Source organism: Bombus terrestris, chromosome 4, assembly GCF_910591885.1.
Source record: "Bombus terrestris chromosome 4, iyBomTerr1.2, whole genome shotgun sequence".
Lineage (NCBI taxonomy): Eukaryota > Metazoa > Arthropoda > Insecta > Hymenoptera > Apidae > Bombus > Bombus terrestris.
This window is the reverse complement of record NC_063272.1, coordinates 3,742,370-3,763,757: the sequence shown is the minus strand read 5'-3', so window position 1 is coordinate 3,763,757 and position 21,388 is coordinate 3,742,370. Positions and strand designations below refer to the sequence as shown.

At 30.0% G+C, this 21,388-nt stretch overlaps 1 protein-coding gene across 6 annotated transcripts in view; it reads left to right on the top strand.

Annotated features, from left to right (window-relative positions):
* The window catches only part of LOC100647094 (zinc transporter 1), a 29,907-nt gene extending 10,737 nt beyond the window's left edge, over positions 1-19,170 (top strand). For 4 of the 6 annotated variants that reach the window (XM_003394832.4, XM_003394831.4, XM_020862919.2 and 1 more), the window contains exons 2-8: positions 4,958-5,150; positions 8,374-8,499; positions 9,234-9,532; positions 14,950-15,191; positions 15,726-15,904; positions 16,833-16,919; positions 17,942-19,170. In XM_003394832.4, the coding sequence (XP_003394880.1) occupies positions 4,962-5,150; positions 8,374-8,499; positions 9,234-9,532; positions 14,950-15,191; positions 15,726-15,904; positions 16,833-16,919; positions 17,942-18,361 (1,542 nt within the window). In that variant the 5' untranslated portion in view covers positions 4,958-4,961 and the 3' untranslated portion in view covers positions 18,362-19,170. Of the gene's footprint in view, positions 1-180; positions 294-1,601; positions 2,048-4,957; positions 5,151-8,373; positions 8,500-9,233; positions 9,533-14,949; positions 15,192-15,725; positions 15,905-16,832; positions 16,920-17,941 lie in introns of those variants that run through there. The other 2 variants (XM_048404778.1, XM_048404779.1) reach the window with 2 other exon arrangements.
* Positions 19,171-21,388: the final 2,218 nt, after the last annotated feature.

Genomic DNA, 21,388 nt, shown 5'->3' with positions numbered 1-21,388 from the left:
TCGAATCGAACGGCAGTTTGTCTTCCTTGTTAATTTTTTCCTTTTTTTTTTCTATTTAATTTGTACTTTACAATTTGTCCAGCTGGACATTCGGTAAATTTTTCTAACTTAATTGCTAAATAACATGTGGGTAGCTACCCCCAGCGGGATACCATCTTCGGGTTTGACTATTTTATTTCTTTAGGGAGGTCAGTGGAGTGTTTTCTTTTTAGTCTTTTTTCTATGAGAGTTTTGCTCGCTTCAGTAGCCAGCTCGTTTGGACGTGTTGCCGTTCTTTCCTTGTATTTTTCTGCGTACGTGCCGATTTCTTCTTTAACCGTTGATATTTTTAAGTCTTTCTTGATAATTACGGTTCATTTCATAAAACTATATTACGGATATTATTCTCCCATAAATTTTTTGACATAATCGTACGGGTATCTCCTTGTTAAAGTTTATTAGATAAGTGGATTTTTATCATTTATTATTATCCTACAAAAAGCTGTATTTTCTACTCTTGGTAATTATCTTCAACGTCTAGAATGTCCAATTGTGATTTACACGTTTACAATATTTCTATGACTGTTGTAAATACTTTTCTGTTATATTGTGTACTGTATATCTGATTTACTTCTATTTAGAAGAGTCAAAATTTTTATGCAGTTTGACAATAATTTCCCATTCAGACTTGCTTGTTTCCGATTTTCTCTTCATGATTCTTAAATATAAATATAGATACACGTTAAATTTTCGTTTCTATTTTCCGTCAAATCCTGTTAGAAGCATATTGGAGATCATTTATTTATATTTAGGACTTTGACTAAATACGTGTTTGTAAATTATGTACTCTAAAACATGATGTTCAAATACTCCAGTTACGTAATATTTGTACTTAATTGTAACCTGTAACAAATGTTGTATAATTTGTTTACGTGTAGATGAACTTCTCCTAACTTTACGTATATTTAAATGTACATATTGAATGTATATATGCTAGTATAAGCACATTTTTTTTTAATAACTCACAATTCATGTATACGTATTAGAATATACATATATTAGTATAGTGATAGTTTTATCAAAAAAAAGTTATTGGATTATGAGAAAAATACAATTATCCGAACAATGGTGTCACAATAATCAAATTCTACTGCATTCACTAAACCTCCGAAATGTAGTTTTATATTACTATATATACAGACAACATTCTAAAAATTAGGAACATTCTAAGCGAATTTTCTATTTTTGTCTTCCGTAGCTGTAGAAGCTGGATATTTTGTTTTAGAATGAATTGCAAGTTAGTTTTCGTAATTTTTACAAACATCATAATTATAAAAAGATCCTGTATAAATTTTTGATTACAGTCGAATTTTCGTGACTTTTTATAAACATAAGTTATTATGAGGATTATATATAAATTCTCGTTTATAAGTTTTCATTTTGTGTAAATGAAAAAAATTCGATATTTTATTGTATAATAAATTGAAAGTGAATTTTGTGATTTCCATAAATATAAAAATTACAAAAATTGTCTATGAATTTTCATTTGAAATCATTTTGTATAAAAACTAAAAAAATTACATATTTCAATCTGACATGTACAGGAAGTGAATTTTTGTGATTTTTTTAAACATTTATTATTTATTGTGGACTTTTTTACAAAGAACATTTTCTGAGTGTAGTGTTAAGGACTTAATCGAGTTTGTATTATTTTTTACTAAATACTAAATACTAAATATTCGTACATCTTAAAATTATGAAAGATTGCTCGAACAGAGCAATTATTGTTCATGACGCAATGTTATCGTGACTATGGGTAACATGAAATAACATTCTCTAATACGTGCGGATTATCCACTTAACTCGGAACCCACGCTCGCGAGAATATATCATGAAAATGGCAACAGTGTAACATGTACGCTTACTACACAGTCAAATGTCGCTCGCCATCTATGAGCTGTTACTAGAAGTATAATTAGGCGAGAACACAGGGCGGGTTGGTTGTTGCCGAAGAATTTTAAATCTATCACAATAAGGAGAAGACGGTCATCTGAAATATAATTACAATGTAACTTTTCACATTCTTACAGACATTGAGTTTCTTTTTCTATTTCGTTGGCTAACTTTCATTTTTAATGTTTAAGCATTTTTCTCCACCCCGTACTTAAAAATTGACGATAACTTTCTACAACTTGACCAGGTTTACCTGATTTTGTATCAGCATGGAATGTAAGAATAAGGGACAAGGAAAGCAATTGAGATACAATAAGACTTCACATAATTCACATTTAAAGATCAGTTTATAAAAATGGAAATTAATTTAATTCATGTACTGCAGTGCCTGGATCCCTTCGGACTAGTTGATAAATGACAGAAGTTGTATATGTTAGAGAGGAAACATATGTTGAGATTTTTACGGCCAAAATAATACGGAACATGGCTATCTTTCAAAGACGGACGACTCGATCAACTACACGGGAAACGGTATCTAGATACGTTTGGCTTCTTATTATTCTAACATAAACAACTTCTGTTCTTTGCCGATTTGTCCAAAGGGATCCAGACATTGCAGTGCAAGAGTTATTATTATTATAAGAGAATTAATTTCTATTTTTCTTTAAATATTAATTCTGTAAAGTGTCTTATTGTATTTCAATATATGTGCCTGTTATGTCAAAGTACTTTATTTGCAACGTTATTTTTATTTAAGCGATTTTAACAATGATTACGAAAAATATTTGCACGCCATTGTGTTTATTATATTAAATTAATTAGATCGAAATATGTTAAATTTCGTATCATTTAGTAGCATTTTCATATGACTGTAAGCATTTGATATTATAGAAATGAAATATGTATGGAGATAAAAATGCTCTTCATAGGAAAATAAAAATAATATAATACCCTTATTATATTTTATAATCATGTAACTATGTAGTTTTGAGATATAATAATGAAAAAATGTTAGAAATATGAACTCGTTTTTAAATAGATCATTGTGTTAACAAATACAATACATTGGAACTGGGTATTTTTCATTTGAAACGAAAATAATAAATAAATATAACAATCTAAAATCTAATGGTAACAATTCAGGGCTTCGCGGTGCCCAAGGAATGAGTTTGTAAGTGCCCAACCAATGTTCATTAAACGTTTATGATTTTATACCATACTAAACAAGGTTGTCTATTTCTGTAGACTGTTTACGCTGTTTCTGTGATATGGATATGATTTACATTTTTCTTGTTGATGCTCACCATTTCGAAATGTGTAATTTGATCGAATTAAAATAATTTTTAACGATAACATTTCCTTCGATTAAGCCGAGATTTCAAGATTCAGAGTCATTTCAAAGTCATAGCATAGTAGCTCGTTGAACTCGTCTTAAGATCAGCTACAACAATATGTAGTAGAAAATGCATAGCTTTATTTTAAAAAGTCAAGATGGACTTGACAAAAACAATATTATCAAAACAATTTTTTGGAAATTTCTTGTATTGAAATTTGTAGCCAATGAAAAGCTAATTAACAAAACTTATATCAAAATGATAAATCAAAAACATTTTTTCCCCAGATTATTAGAAGTGTTTGAAAAGTCGTAGCGATGCGACAGTTACTTATATTGAGTATTATATACATATAATTTGCATTATGATACTCAATATAGGTACATATTTAGCAGAGATCACAAAAGTGTTTAAACAATCAATTATTTTAATAAACTGCATTATTTAGCAGGATCATGTTTGATATTTGTCCTATATATGTATACTCAAGATAGATATTCATGCTGTATTCTAAATTTTTCTTAAATATTTGTTTGTGATAAATATCTCGTAATTTTCAATGTTGAAATTCTACATGTTCAAATTGGTTGTAATAACAGTGTAATCGTGATAATCGCGATTAGATTGCGAATATTTATTTACTTATAGAAAATGTCAAGGTGTAAAAATTTGCCAAATACATATATCATATAGTAAAAAGTATCTAAATATCTGATATATCTAAAGCTATATAATATAATATTTTGTCGGAGAAACCAATTTCTATTTATCTTATATTCTTTTATTATGTTCTCAAAGTATGGATTTGCGTAAATATCCGTAATCTGTCCATTATAGTGTTAATGAAATTTCAAAATATTCTATATGCCACACATAATATAGACACGATAAGCAACACGATAAGTATTGAAATACTTTTGTGAGGCAGTAGGTGATTCAAATATGTGATCCTATTTTATTATATTATAAGTAGATATATTATAGTATGTTGTTTTATAGTATATTGTAGTATTATAAGTATATATATATATATATATATATATATATACTTATACTATATATATAATATATTATATATATAATGTATTATAAGTATAATATTTTATTAGTGTGGATATTCATGCAAATACATCTTCTGATTATAATTGAAAAAGATAGAACCTAAATAGAAACTTGTTTTATCTATTAAATATTATAATGAATGTCATTTGTACTTTGGATATTTTATACAGAGCGTTCCATAACGGAGACAAACTATAGCTATGATATGGTAAAAGATAGACAACATTTCATTAGGCAAAATTAATTGGTTGCAAATAATGTGAATGGGCTAGTGTTCATTCTGAAAGCGGAGACGTTTTGAATATTTAAGAACCATTTCTATCTCTCAAATAGAACTAACTTTTTCTTATATTAATCAATGGATCTTTGTACTTTGTATAAAAAGGTATTAAGACATATATACAATCTGTATATTTTTGCATATCCTATATGTAGGTTCCTCGAATTTTTGCATTCAGATATCACATAATTGCACAAAAATGCAATTTTTCTCTAATTATAAGAGAAAGTAATAGAGCAACGGTATCCTATCTCTCAGCAGATAGAACCGTGGAATTGTGGTTCTTCTATATGTACGTGTGCAGTATTTGGGATAAAGTAGGAACATTCACAGTGTGGTTTTGCTGCAGGATCATGGCTGTGAAAGAATGGTTCAGAAGACTGCAGCCCGTCCAATTGTACTTGATCCTGTTTTTCACCACCGCTTTCTTTGTCGTCGAAATGGTCGCCAGTCATGTGACTCATTCACTCACATTACTCCTCAATGCCTATCACATGCTATGCAACATCATAGCACTTGTCGGTTGTATCGCCTCCATCAAGGTAAGTTTCACCGTAAATTATCCAGCTTATCAAACTATTCCTTTGGACGATCATCAACTATCTACTATAATAAAGAAAATTTCATATAAATAACAAACATATCGTGTATATGAAATGTTCTTTCTCCTAAGTTTGAATTGATTTTTAATTTGAGTTTGCCGTGTCAATATTATCCATTAAATTCTGTTGCAATGTTTATCAACTGTATCAAAGAACAAGAAATGGAAATGATATATGATATATGTAGACTGTGGATTTTTATACATTTAAGAGAAATTTAAACATCCAAAAAATGCACAAAATACATGTAATATACAAAAATGTATAATGCTAATAAACTACACATACACGTACAGTAGTCTCTATAGCATTTAATAGATAAAAGAACTTTCTATGTATCCCTTATTTCCTAAATCATATTTGTGAAGATACGAATTTACATAAGTATTCGCGGTCTAATGATATGTATTCAATGTTAAGAAGGATTATGACGAAGTATCGAAACTTCATTATTGATTTTATAACATTCGTATAAATTTTATTCTATTTCTTTGCTCCATTGGAACGATGTTCTCTTGTGTGCTTATCATTTTTGGGAATATTTGTACCCTTGAAAAAGACATTTTCTATGATTTCATGAATATGTAACATTTTAAATTCTACGTTTCTGAATATTATTTGATTCGACCATAATAATTTTCTATAGCCTTTGGTACTATTAAATATATTATTATGTTGTTATTTTTTCATTTTGGATAACACATCATTTTTTTCTATTCTTTATTATATATAATCTTTTTTAAATAATTTTTTCATTTTTCTTATTTATCAAATCGGTGACATTTTGGATTTGTTGTAAAAAGTGAACGTGTGTTTGTACCATTGGATTGATGCTTCAGAAATGTGTTATCTCGTTATCAGAAAAAAAGAAAAAACTGAAGGATTTTGATTTCAAAGAAGTTGATCAATTTTATCGTGACACGATGATGCACATGATTTTTCGATCTTCAAACTTTAAAAAAAATTTTTTTCTTATTTATATTTACAATTTACTTTATTTTTTATGCTAATTAATTAATAAAAATTTGTAATAATCATGAATTTCGTTAGCGTACAACTTGTAATGTTTCATTAAAACAAAAATAAACGTAGTTGGTAAATATTATTAAACAAAACACGTGTATTCATCACTCATGTTATATCATAAAAAATTATCTACTTATTGTTGCAATTAAGTTAATTAGGTAATGTATGTTTAAAAAATAATAATAGATTAGTTATAATTAGGCTGAAGGTGTTTATGCGTTATGCTTTCATAGAAAATTTAAAGATTCAAAACTTTGCAAAATGCACATGACATCGCAAAAAATATTCAAAGGCAATTGACATAATTTTATTTACTTTAATAAGGAATAAGAAGAACGAAAATGTAGAAGAAAATTTTTTTGTCCTTATGAGTTTGTTAAAATTTCGTGATCTATGCTTTATAACAAAACTCAACAAAATGTTTCTCTTGCCATATAACTTGCTTCTACAATTATCAAAATTTTTTAGAAGATAGCATAAGTAAATATAGATGTTCCATTTAATAATATTTTATTATAAATTAAACACATATAGCTTCACTTTCTATTTTCGTTGTAACAAAATATTACAAATTATACACTAAAAAAATTCAGAATTACTTGAAATTATAAATACCATTAAAAAATATACTACAAAAATAAATAGTTAATATAAAATATGGGGAAAAATATAAATAGAAAGGGAACAACGATTAAGACAAACTAAATAGACGGTAAAAAATCGTGTGTCATAAATATAATTGCCTGGTGATTGGTCAAAACTGCTCACGCTAAGCGTTCCAGAATAAAATGTCTGAAATTGATATAGTTTGTTTTTCGTTTAATATAATATCTAGTATAAACATGCGCAGAGTACATAGTTATATTAGACGAGAGTAGATTGTGTTATCGTTATCATTTCCTATAATGATAAAAATCTTAATTTGTATTCAATTAAAGTTAATCGTATATATGTATGTTATTATCTACTTTGTAAAACAAGTCTTACAATTTGTTTAATTTGTTGTCAACTTATTTGTTTAAGAAAGCATAAATTAGGTTTCAAATGTTTATAATTCAGAACGCAATTATTTACAACCTTATAAACTAATTAGAAATAAATTAATGTTAGTGATTTATCGTTATAAAAAGTAATAGTTACAATAAGTTATACAATTCATATCATTTTCATGATTATTTTTATTATTATATTATAATCCACAGATAGTATCATTTATTGATAGCTCATTTGCTCTTTCGGGCCTTGAAGGGGTTTGGTTTTACATCCTTATATTTGCTTTTAACATAACCTATATACGTCTACATATAGTAAATATAATTGTTTGTCTTGAGACCTAAATTATCTATAGTCTTGTTCGCCATTTATTCCTATTATTTTTAGTAATGCATTATACAGCATTCCTTTTCTTTGCATGGTTCTTTCTCTATCAGTTATTTTAATTCATTCTCTATCCTTTTCGTATGCTTCCTCTCCATACTTTTCTATTCTCCCTACTCCCCTTCCCTTTTCTTTATTTTCCTACTTATTTTCTTTATCCAGCCTTTTTTTGAACCGCATTTCTCTAATACATATTCTTTCTCCTCCTCTTCTTTCTGCCTTCATTTTCTTGCATCTATTCTTCAGTAGTCTACAACTTCTTTTTCTCCCTCATACAGTCCACATCTTCGTTTTTTCTCTTTCAAATTAAAATTTGTTTCCTTGCTCATTGTTTGCACGTCTGAACCTAACCATCAGTTTTTGGTCCTTTGTTCCCTCCTTCTTAGATGATTAGTCTGAAATAATTATTGCCCTTATCTTCTGGTATTCTCCGTTATATCTCAAAATACTGATTCTTTCATATTATTCTTGATTCTGTACATCTCACCAAGCTCACTATTATTAGATAATATGAAAACTCCATAAAATTTGTGAAATATTTCGTATAAAACGAACAGCATTCTGTTTACTTTGTCAAGAATATAGCTAAACTTTAACTATTAGAAAATGCGACAATTATTATTGATCAAAATAAACAATAATGAGAAAGAACTTTGTATTGAATTTTATTTCAAAAGTATCTTAAAATATTTTTTTATTGAGAATGCAATTTATAAAGAATAATAATTAATTTAAGTATTAACATATTTCTTTTTTGTAGTATAGCCATCGTCAAAGCAGCATCAGTCACAGTGAAAATAGCGTTTCCAGTTCCTTACGAAACTCAGTAATCTGCATAAATGGCGATGAACGCGGTTCTACGACGTCTTTGTCGACGAAAACAAAGGTAAAAATAAAATAATTCAATTTGTAATCAGATCGTTCTTGCTTTGAAAATTTAATACAGAAATATATCCAACACACCGAACAGCTTGCAAACAAAGATTCCAAAAGTGAAATTGGGACAGTGATTAAAAATAAATATTTGGTTTGTTAAATATCAATAAATTATTCGATGATTTCCAAAACAACTTTTAGTTTTACCAAGATTTTTTTTTAAAAAGATGGTTACGTAACCACATTAAAAATATAAATATGACAAAGATGTATTTATGAAGAATACAATGAATTAAAGAAAATTAATTTTCTCAAAATATTGGTGAACCATTTTAGAATTCAAGGCTCCAATTATTATCCTCTATCATTTTAAACTTTATTAAAATATTATTTAGATCTTAGGCTTCCATAACGATTGGATGATATATTTATGGTTTTTCAGGTTTCGATCGTGCTCTTAATCGTCTGTCTCACTTTGTGCTAACACCTCGTCAATGTTACTAGAAGAATAGAAGTTACTAGAAGTAGAAACTGTTTTAGACCTTATCGTTTAAATTTCCTGTTCTGGCGTTCACCTGTAACAACTGTTCCAGATCTATTCCAAAGAAGTGAACTGTAATGTTAGCGAGACATCGTGTCGACACAAACTACAAAGCATAATTAAAAGCGCGATCGAAATTTGAAAAACTATTTATTAAATTATATTTAAAAAACACGTGAATGAACAAAAAATTTATTTTTCAGCAATCACGATCGGATAGGAGGATGAAGAATACATTTGGCTGGGCGAGAATAGATATCGTTACAATGCTTATTTGTTGCGTTTTTCTCGCGTCTTTTTGCTTTTCTTTGTTGGTCGAAGCTTTACAAACTCTAGTGCATATAGATCATTTGGATGAAATGCACCATCCGATGCCTGTTCTTACAATTGGCGCGTGTGGCATCCTCCTTAATGCTTTTTGTTACATACTAATTGGAGGATACACCTTCAATCAGGGTCTTGTTCTTCACGTTACAATGAATGGGGATGTGATACTACGACGGTATGTAATATTAAACTGCATGTCATATGATAACACTGTTCAACACGTACCTAATTTTGCAAACTTCAGTAGACGATTCTCGTACACCTGTGGACTAAACACGAAACTGCAAACCGTTTTTTCCTAGAACCGACAGTTTTCGAAAAAATCAATTTTAAAAAAAATTACAAATTTTCAACTTTGGATATGTTTTGTGCTGTTAGAGTAGCAGTTACCGAATTGCGGTTGGGTCGAAAAAATTCTGTGGACTCTTTTGAACAAAATGATATGTATTGTTAATGCATTATAAACATTTAAATGTGTTTAAATAATGATCAATACGGAAAAGGCGTCTAACACGCGCCCAACACTAGCCCGTGATAGATAAGATACTTTGGTTTAGGAAAGCATCAAGAAAAACTAGAAAATCATGTTTTGATTTCAACGTAAAAGTGTAAAAACGAAGAAGTTTGACAAAACACGTGGCGACGGCAATGGTACTCAATTTTGGCGGTTAAGGACCGTGCGCGTTTACCAATTCCATTAGGCCGAACGACGGGCGAGACATCCGCTAACATTGAGTACTACTGCCGTTGCCACGTGTTTCGTCAAACTGCTTCGCTTTTATATTGGAAATAAAACATGATTTTCTAGTTTTGCTAAACGAAGCTAAACGAACGTGTGAAACAGTGAAAGTGCGTCAGTTGGTGAATATAAAGTGACTAACGACAACGCCCATCACCAAATGGTGGAAATTTAAAATGCAACAGTAAATACCACCAATAAAAATAACAAGCAAAGACGAAACATATTTCATAAACAGAGCTACAAATACAAAAATCTAAGGCAATCACTAAACGAAGATCAGGAGTGCTCAGCAAATGAAATAGAAATGGAAATATAAAAAAAATAATGAGGAGAATAAAATCAACAACGAACTAACCCACCAGGATGAAAGCTGGAAGGTGGTAACTTCCAACAAAAAACGTAAAATAACTCCAGGCACAAGTGCCACAGGAAACCTAGGTACAGAAAAGCAGCGACGGCTGCAAGAATTATCATTAAGAAACTCCTTCAGCTCACTAACGGAAGAAATAGACGCTGACCTGACAAGTGAAACCACAAATCATGCAACTCACATTGCAAAACCACCACTAATATTTGTTGAGGCCCAAATGATAGATCCGCTTATTAATCTACTAAACAATATAGTCGAGAAGGATAACTACACAATAAAACAAACAAAATTAGAACAAGTAAAAATCCAAACAAACGCGCCAGAAATTTATAGGAAAGTGATAAAAGCATTAAAGGAACAAAATGCTATATACCACATGTATCAGCTCAAAGCGGGAAGGAGCTACAAAATAGATATAAGAGGTTTGCATCCAAAAATCAACACAAAAAAATTAAGTAATGAACTAGCAAAAATTGGCCATCAAACAAGATCAATAAATAACATAACAAGATACAATACGAAGGAACCGCTACCATTATTCTTAATAGAACTTGAATCCAGAACCAATAACAAGAAAATTTATGAAATCAAAAAAATTCTAAACACAATAGTAACAGTGGAACCACCACGCTACAAAAAAAGATATACCACAATGCATGCGGTGCCAACAATACGGCCACACAAAAAATTATTGTAACGGAAGCCCGGCATGTGTTAAATGTGCAAGAAACCATTTAACAATACACTGCCCATTCATGGGAAAAATAGAAGAAGTTAGATGCTATAACTGTAACGGAAACCAGTCAGCCAGCTATAAAGAGTGTGAAATCAGGGAACAATTACAACGTAACTGTTTCCGCCGCTACGAAACAGGATATACAATAACTTACAAGCGCAACAGGACAGCACAAAATCTGAGACAACACCAAATTCACAGCACGCAGTAAACACTAACCACAGCAACGCCAACACCTTTGGTAGCCGAAGCTACGCGCAAGTAATCAGCCAATCGCCACCATCTGACAACCAATATCACATCAGCAACGACACTACAGAAATCAAGGAACTTCTCAAACAATCCATCAAAAACACCGAAATGCTAACTAAAATGATAAGCGAACAAAACGCAGTTCTCAGACAGCACACGCAACTAATCACAATCATGCTACAACTGCTTACAAACATGTTAAGCAAAAAATAAAAACGGACACGTTGAAAATAGCAGCCTGGAACTCAAACGGCCTACAACAACGGACACTAGAAACTAAAACATTCCTGTATAACAACAATATCGACATATTACTTGTTTCAGAAATACACTTCACTCCAAAAAGCTACATGAAAATACCATACTATACCATATATGATACCAAACACCCCTCAGGAAAAGCGCACAAAGGGACCGCAGAGCTGTAACTGCAGTTACAAGGGGACTAAACACAAATAAACTAAAAATAACACACAACCTCGAGCTTAGCTCTGATCATACACCCATAATAATTGAATACAGAAACAAACCAATACTTTGTAGCAATCCAGAGACACTATGCAATAAAACCACCAAACGGCAAACTTTCAAAGAAATAATTGAAAGCAAAATAAACTTCAATCCCATTGAAAACTCCCGAACACATAGAACAGGCAGTAGCAATATTGACAGGAACTATCCAAGAAGTAGCAAGGACAATCACTACACTTGAACCAAGACAACTAGCAGACAAACAAAAACAATTCCGCAAGAAATACTCGAAAAAATTAGAGAAAAAAGAAAAGCGAAAGCAAAATGGCAAAAACATAGAACTCGAGAAAACAAAAAAACACCTAAACAACTTGCAAAGGAAATAAAAAACAAAATAAATGAGCACAACAATAACGAATTCACAAAGTTCATAGAGACACTCTCTGCATACGAGAACTCCAACTACTCCCTATGGAAAGCCACGAAAAAAATAAAGAAGCCAATAAAACTAGTCCCAGCAATCAAAAAAGCAGATAACACATGGGCAAGGAGCAACGAATAGCAAGTTGAAGAATTTTCCAACCACCTTTGCAACAGATTTACACCACACAATATCAACAACAGCAACCTCAAATGTCATACGGATGCGCAAACCACTAGTACCTCAACTGACAAGCAATACACCATACCTAAAACAACAGCACAAGAAATTAGAAACATAATCGATAAAACAAAAAACAACAAAGTACCAGGAATCGACCTAATCAATGGCAAAATTTTGAAAAACCTTCCGTCAAAAGCGATAAGACTAATGACAATAATATTCAATGCAATACTAAGAATCCAATACTTTCCCAAACCATGGAAACTAGCACAAATCAAAATGTTACCTAAACCAGACAAAGGCCCATACCAAACTGCATCTTGCAGACCAATATCACTGCTTCCAGTATTTTCCAAAATACTGGAAAAGATAATATATGACCGCATAAAACCAATAATAGAGATAAAAAAATTAATACCGGATCACCAATTTGGATTCAGAAACAAACACTCCACGATAGAGCAAATGCACAGGCTTATCAACGAAATAGTAATAACACTAGAAAACAAGCAATACTGCGCAGTCCTCTTTGTGGACATAGAGAAAACATTTGACAAAATAAACCATGAAAGCCTATTACAAACAATTAGGAAACAATTCCCGGAGCAAATACACCAATTAATAAAATTTTACATAAGCAGCAGAATCTTCGTAATAAAAATCAAGGACACATACTCTGAAGTTAAAGACATCAAGACAGGGGTACCGCAAGGAAGCGTCCTAGGCCAAATACTATACAAATTATACACGGGGGGGGGGGCAGCAGCAGCAATGAGCCATATAAACAAAATAGAGACAATGCAAGCTAAAATTCTTAGAACGATAGTAAACGCCATGGTTCGTTAGAAATGAGGACATACGGAGGGACCTGGGAATCCCGACGGTCAAGGAAGCAATCAGTAGCTATGCGGAAAGATACAAGGCAAGAATAGCAACACACCCAAACCGGCTAGCTGCGATAACGGTGAACACCTTAAATATGGACAGATGGCTAAAAAGGAAGCACCCAGCAGACCTCACAAAGGATATAACCTAGCAAACACGAGGATGGAACCCCGTTGGGGGTAGCCACCTACATGTTAATATAATTGCTAAAAAATTCGACCTAATGTCCAAATTGGACAAATTGTGAATATAAGGAAATAAATAAAAAAAAAAAACTTTTCGTAACGAAAATATCTACTCTATGGCGTGCTATGGTTAGATTTTCTGCTAGAACTTCTGGAATAAATTGAGGAATATAAACAAAAAATGGCGCGTTTTAGTGGAGTTTACATCATTTTTTCGTCCCAAATGCAATTGCATGGTTTCTACTCTACAAGTGCAAGATATCTCCAAAGTTGAAAATTTGCAATTTTTTTCAAAATTGATTTTTCCGAAAACTGTAGATTTCAAGAAAAAAACAACTGTATATGTGTTGCATATTTATGCTTAGCTTACAGAAGTGTGCAGGAATCATCTACTGAAGATTACAAAATCGAAAAAACATTAAAATTTATTGAACAGTATAATTAGGCTGCGTATGTTTAGGTAAATGCATGTTTTTACACAATAAAATTCAAATAGAGAAATGAAAATAGATTAAAAAAGTATAAATTTAAATTTCGAACTAACATAGGAGCAATTATATATTTCATTATTTATGATATTACTGTTATGTACATTTACTATTTAAATGTTATGTAAGTTATATTAGAGTCAGAAGTCTTTCTATAAGTTTAGGAGAGGTTCCTTAATTTGATTTATAACTAAAAAATTAAAAAGTGATCAAGGTAAAGCGCTTATCAGCAGCAAAATAATTCTACGAGTGTGCAAGTAAAAGTCATTTGTATACATCGTAATATTTTATTACACTTTTTTATTATGATTATGAAAAGTAAAATCATTGTATTTCGAAAATATATATCATTGTATTCTTTCAAAATGATTTTATTTTTAGCTTTAGATTTGTTTGTCCATATAGAATCATATAGTTCTCAGTTACACTATACATATATAAATATGTGTAGACATATACTATACAAATAGATTTATTGCGAACAATATATTATTCGAAACTTTTGAGAATTTGTGCACGTCATCGAGCTCTTCAATGCTTGATAGAGAAATTAGAAAAAATATATTATGATCGAACCATAAATTTCTTTTCATTTATGGAGAAATCCAAAAATGCACAAAATACGCAAAAATATATGAAATATCCTGTGTGTAATATTTGTTATGACACAGTAGGTAAAATAAATTTCCGTCTGGATTCCATTTTTTAAACTATATTCATAAAAATAAGAATTTGCATAAATATCTGCACTCTAATTATGATTTTACTATATACTTATATTTTCTTGGCTAATCCATATTCAAAAGAAATATAGAAGATTTCCAAAACTAACAATAAGATATGCGCTGTCTATTTTTAGGAACAGTTCGCAGCAAGCGAAAGAAGGTGAAGAACAGTTATCTTCGCAAACTAGGCGAAGTCCTCTGGGTATACCAAAAAGCCAAGGTCTACGAGAAACGTGTCGTGATGCCTTGGGCTGTGTTTTTGTTATTCTCGTGTCCATTTTAGTATATTTTACCGATTCTAACGTTGCCAAATATATCGATCCGCTTTTCGCAATTATTTCAGCCATTTCACTCTTCGCACTTAGCTATTCATATAGTAAGTATTAAAATATAAATAAAGAATTACTGGAAAGATGTTAGATTGGTAATATTAAATATAAAAAAAATATCCAAATGAAACTTTATTCGCACATAGCTTTTCCGAAAGGAAATATTTTGGTTCTGTGTTCAACCTATCGTTGAAATGGCTAAAAATTACTCGATTATAAGACATTTAGTCCGATTCTGATTAACACGATTCTGATCATCCTGCTTATTTGAACAGAGAACCCAAAAAGATTTCTAACTAGAATGAGTGTGATTTGTGTGTGTGTGTTATGTTGAATTATGTTGAACTCTTAAATATTTTAATCGTCCCATACTGACTCTGTTAAAATCAAAGAATATTTCTTCGTGTCTTACAAAAACATTTTTATTATATTATTATTTATTACATTTTTATAACATTAACTATCGTGATTGATTCAACTTATTCAACTGAATTCAATTTTTATTCCATCCAAAATTGATCCAATTTCTAGCAAAGCACTTTTTAATTTGATCATGACATGCGTGGAAATTTTTATTATAGTGAAAGAATCTGGACTGATACTGCTGCAAACAATCCCTAATCACATAAACATTGATTCTCTTAAGAGAGAATTACTAGAAGCTTTTCCTGGTATCGTCAACGTGCACGACTTACATGTTTGGCAATTAACAGGACAGAAGATAATCTCTACGGTTCACATCATATTCTTGGATCCAATGGTAGGTTTCTTGCAGTGATGGGTTCAAGTACATCGCAAGTAGATTCGAACACTAACCAATTAGATTAGAGTCTTGAGAAAACGAACTGCTACTTTTTCAAGTTTTAAACTTGAACCTAAATGTAAAATATTCGAATCTCCTACGAGTATTTTGGCTGGTAATAAATAAAAAAGGGTACTCTCACGTACAGTCAAACGCTATTCCAATAGGTCCAAAACTATACCAACACTTTATCAAAAATTTTTGGTTCGCTTAAATAAATTCATTTTTCCCGGTTTGTTACAAATGCAAACGTTCAAATAAAATTTATAGGAATCTTATTTATTGCCTATAATTTCTAGGGAATTTGTCTAGTTAAAAGAATTTAATGAAATTCTAATAAAGGTAATGCCTTTCTGACTCATGATTTCTTACTACTTGTAAGGGATTCGATTTATTCGAACATCGAAGTGGTTATAAGTAGATTTTTGAAAGGTGCAAGTAGTTCTTCCAAGCTTCGAAATCAATTTGCGACGATCCAATACTTGACAAGTATCTTACTTACAATGGACGAACCATTATACAATCGCGACATTGTGCACCTTTAATAATAAAAACACGAGTAGAAACACAGGCATCATACTTCGAAAGCATTAAATGCACAGGTACCTAAGGTATTTTTGAGATCATTTTTTTCGAAAACGAAGCCTGAAATGAAAGAATATTCTTCATTTTTCGATTTATTTTTGCATATAAAACCACCAGCCGCCCGGTTGTACCATGATTTTGAGGACACTTTGCATGTTATTAGTAGTATTCAATTCTATGGAGTAAAGTCTTAGTATTGGATTTGATTTGGATGTATTAGTCCATATCCGAACTTGATCCCATCATTAGTTTACTACATTTATCGGGTGTATTGAATAAGGAATAACACTCTGTTGCACAGGTTTATGCCAGTATTACCGACGAAGTAACAGCCTTTTTCATACAGATAGGAATAACTCAAGTTACAATACAGCCGGAATTTTATAAGGTATGTAAGCAAATATTTTTAAATAGACATGAATTGTAAAAAAGAATATTAAGAAATCATACATGTATAAATATGATGTAAAATGTAAATTGATATTAGATATCTAAAAGATTATATATTACACTCATGTTAAAATTACGATAATTCGACATATTTGTGACTTTCATAGCGCCAAATTATTAATTCAATTATTGAACTACGCATAAATGTTGAATTTTCGTTGTTAAGTGAAAAAAATCGTTCTCTTACGGATTGTTCGATACTTATAGTTCATATTTTAAGTTGTGTTACTTTCGACAACTATTTGTTAGTGGTTGTAGTTTATAGCACTTTCGATGAATTATTATTATGATTTTTATTAGCCAAACACATAAAGAGCGATATTCAGAAAATTGTCCCAAGGAATTATGATAATTTTTAGTATGTATATTTTGAATAAAATACTTTAAATCGAATGTTTATTATATTGTCAAAAATAGCTATGTGAACGAAATTTGAACGTTGATAATGAACGTTTTTATTCTTGGTATGATAAATGATTATTGTTTGTTTCCGGAAAATATATTTCTTTCTTAATGAAATTTTCTATGAAATATTTTTGTTTCGTATTTCCTATCGATTAATCTTACCATATAATAAAAATTTTCAAATATTATCATAACTTAAGGTAATAATTTGTCGACATATATAAACTAAACTTAAAAAGTGACACAATTATAGTAGAAATATCATTTCACACAAATGTTGTAACTTAAAATAATTAAGATTTTAAAAGTGCCACAACTCCATAGAATGCTGATTTTTATAGATTGAGAATGAATAAAAAGAAAATGCCATTCTCATTTTATGCGTGTGAGCATTATCTTTTTTCTTCTATAAATCTGATTAACAAAATATTGTCGTTTTATCCTATGTTCATTACTACGATATGTTAAATGCTCAAGCAATTAACACTAATGTAAAAAACAAAAAGAATCTTTCTTACCATATTTTCTTTATTTTATCAATTCTTAATTTAACAGTTGAGACCAAATAGGGAAAAAGCCGATTGCTTGATACGTTGTCATGGCGAGCACTGCAGTTCATCTCAATGCTGCTCCAAAGAAAAATTCATCGAAGATTCATGTTCAGACTTATCAACCAAACAACAAGCACAATCCATAAACAAGAAACTAGAAAAAAAACAAGTTATTCCAGCTTCTACAAACATCGATCTAAAAAGGTTTACTATCTATGACGAAGAAGGTTCAAAATCATGTCAATCGAACGAAAATCTGCCTGATGGAAGTTCGTGTCAGCAGAGAGATGAAGATACATACAATAACAAAGATAAAGCGATTGATAACAGTCTTTATGCGATAAATGTAGTAAATGTTAACGATGGAAATTGTGTTTCGTGTATTACGAGTCACGATGAACAGAATTTAGAAATAGTATCTTAACTTTTAATTCTGCTGGAATCTGCGAATTTTCATATTTCAATTGTATTTATAAATAATTAATATAAAATTGAATGAGAAATCCTGCATACCGATCTGTGTATTTTGTCCAAACTGAAAACATTTTTTAACATTAGAAATACAATTAGGTCGAGAATAATTGGAAGAATGTACACCACGGGATTAGTTGATATATTGAATTTTTAATTAAATGAATTTTTAATTAATTTAATTTAATATAGATAACTATGATAAAATAATTAATTTAATTGTATATTTTACAAATATTGATACGAGTAATAAAATAGGATGGAATTAAAAATTTTAAAACGAGGCGATCTAATTTTAAAACGTTATGGCCCTAATGACCCAATGTTAACATTCAATGTTGATTTTCAAACGAGTTATATATAGAGGTGCGAGAAATAGATTTCTCACTCTACGTTCCAGAAACAATAAATATTACTAGACTTCCCAAAAAGTTTGTAGCGTTTCTGATCATAATCGATATTAAGTTCTGCTTTATATTTCAATAGAATGAAAGAGGGTTATCTACAGTGGTTAAAAAAAGTATTTGCATACATTCTCATTTTTCATTTATCAATATGAACAGAAAGACTGGAAACTAGTACTAGTAGTAGTAGGAAGAAGCACTTAGAAGCCACTGATTATGTATTTCCATAAACTGAAAAGTACGAGGAATATTATAATAATGTAATGATGTTTTAAATATTATTTGTTTAAATTTACCTTGGAATTTACCACTATTTATATGATATCTGTATACGTAACAAATAAATTTATGAAAATAAGTCACTTTTTTCACTAATCATTTATTCAAGTAACGAAGTTCTTAAATCTACAAAAATTGCAATTGATTAGTTTATCTTTTGAGAGACAATCTTCAAGTATCTTAATGACTTGATATAATTTACTTTGACATATTTACGATATGTTTGTATCTAAGCACAACGACATTGTTGAAAATTAACAAGTTGCTATTTATTATACATTTATACAAAGCAGCCCATTTGTATCATTGTTGTATCAGTACATGTTACGCATTTATTGCATATTATGAAATATTATGTGCATATATAAATTATTATTGATATGCATTCATGTGCATATTATGTATCTTACGTAATTATGTTTCAATCTTTTTTTTATAATTGTAACTAAACAGATATGTGACAAATAAAAAATTTTTTTATGTACTAAATATTATAATGAGTATTATATTTTGGACATTTTATAGGTTTTATATATTATGTGTATTCTGTGCATTTTTGAATCCGCAACTTTTTCATAAATGATTAAAAATGAAGTTGTTGTGTGCGAAACGCTATCAACTTATGTAGTTAGAACTATCCTGATGAGGACATACAGTGGTTGTTTTTTAATAAATGCAGTTTCATGAATCATCCGAAGAAAACAATTAACAATTTTTGACACGCTATTACCACTGTAAAAATAATAATCTATATTAGTCTAGAGACATAATAGTTGAATTCGGTGGTCGATGGAACGATAAAACGGTTAATCATTAGCGATTGACAAAGGTGATAAGCGCGTGTTATTCTTTGTTCCACGTCTTGTGAGAAAGAAGGGAAAGAAAAGATAGAAGATCGAAAGAAGGATCGTCTAACAATCGCAACGATCAACAGTGGCTACATCACGGCACTTGCTCAGCACCGTATCCAGTCGTTACGCACCTGCAATCACGATCCGCGCGACTCGAGTACAAATCGGATTTTGGTTCCACTCCTTAACAAAAATCATACATAAATTTTGTTATTATGTTATTATTAGTTTATTTACTATTTTTATGTTAATATTGTTATTATTAGTATTTAAAGCCATATTAATTGCAAGATTATTAGCGAGTACTTTAGGTTAAACAATAGACATGTGTCATTGTGGTACTTGCGTACAAAATTTTAAAGGGTTTGTTTTCAGCGTTAAGACGTTAGTATTCCAGTACGTATATACAGAATAAATAACAATGATTTTTGGAACAATTGGAGACATGTGAGACCTACAGATTTAGATGGATTCCAAATCACCAGAAATCACGTTGAAATAAGTACAACAGAAATAAATAATACAATTACGAATAAGTTGAGTTACAGAGCTGCCGACCGAAAATCACTTGGAATTTGGGGTTTGAACCGAAAAATTTTGCCCGGTTACGAATTCGAGCCCTAATTAAGCTAGCATAGCTTTAACAAATTTTATTACCTTAGAAATTGAAAATGTATTGAAAATGTTTTCTATTCTGTTTCCTATTCTGATGCTGCTCTTCGTATTGATGACAATTTGTATGTACGCGTTTAACGTGTTTTGGTAATTTATTTTATCAAACATTACAATAATTTTCTTTTAAAATATTGCACTGAATGATATTTGTCAACAACTGAAAATTAGACAAAGTGTCTGTAATTTATTGAAACACAAACAGTATATACCAAAATAACTGTAAGAATATTGTTCGATATCTATTACTAAATATTTTTTAATTTCATTTTATTTATTTATGGTTGCATTCATCTCTAAAGGTATTAGTTACTAGTTAGGTTTCATCTTCCATATACGCACAAGATTTTTACGATTTACAGATTTTTCAAAATGTTATGTTCATGGTGAGGACGAGCGACAAACGACAGGTATAATCAGTTGCAACACGGAACTTTTTAGACAACATACTCACTTAATTTTAAATCAGATTTAACAAATTTTTTAAATTTTAAGTTAAATTATTGTAAGTTAATTTAAGTATATTTACACTTATAAGTTACTATGTACAAATATATATATATACATATTAATATAATGTATTATATCATATATATTATATAATTATATATAAATTAATGTAATAAATATATGTATACTTTATATTTATACATGTATATGTATATGTATATATGTACTTCATATATATTTTTTGTGTAGTGATCAGTAAGAATTCGTTAACTTTGAAATAACAAATTAGTTTATATCTATAAAAGGATATATGAACAAAACCCG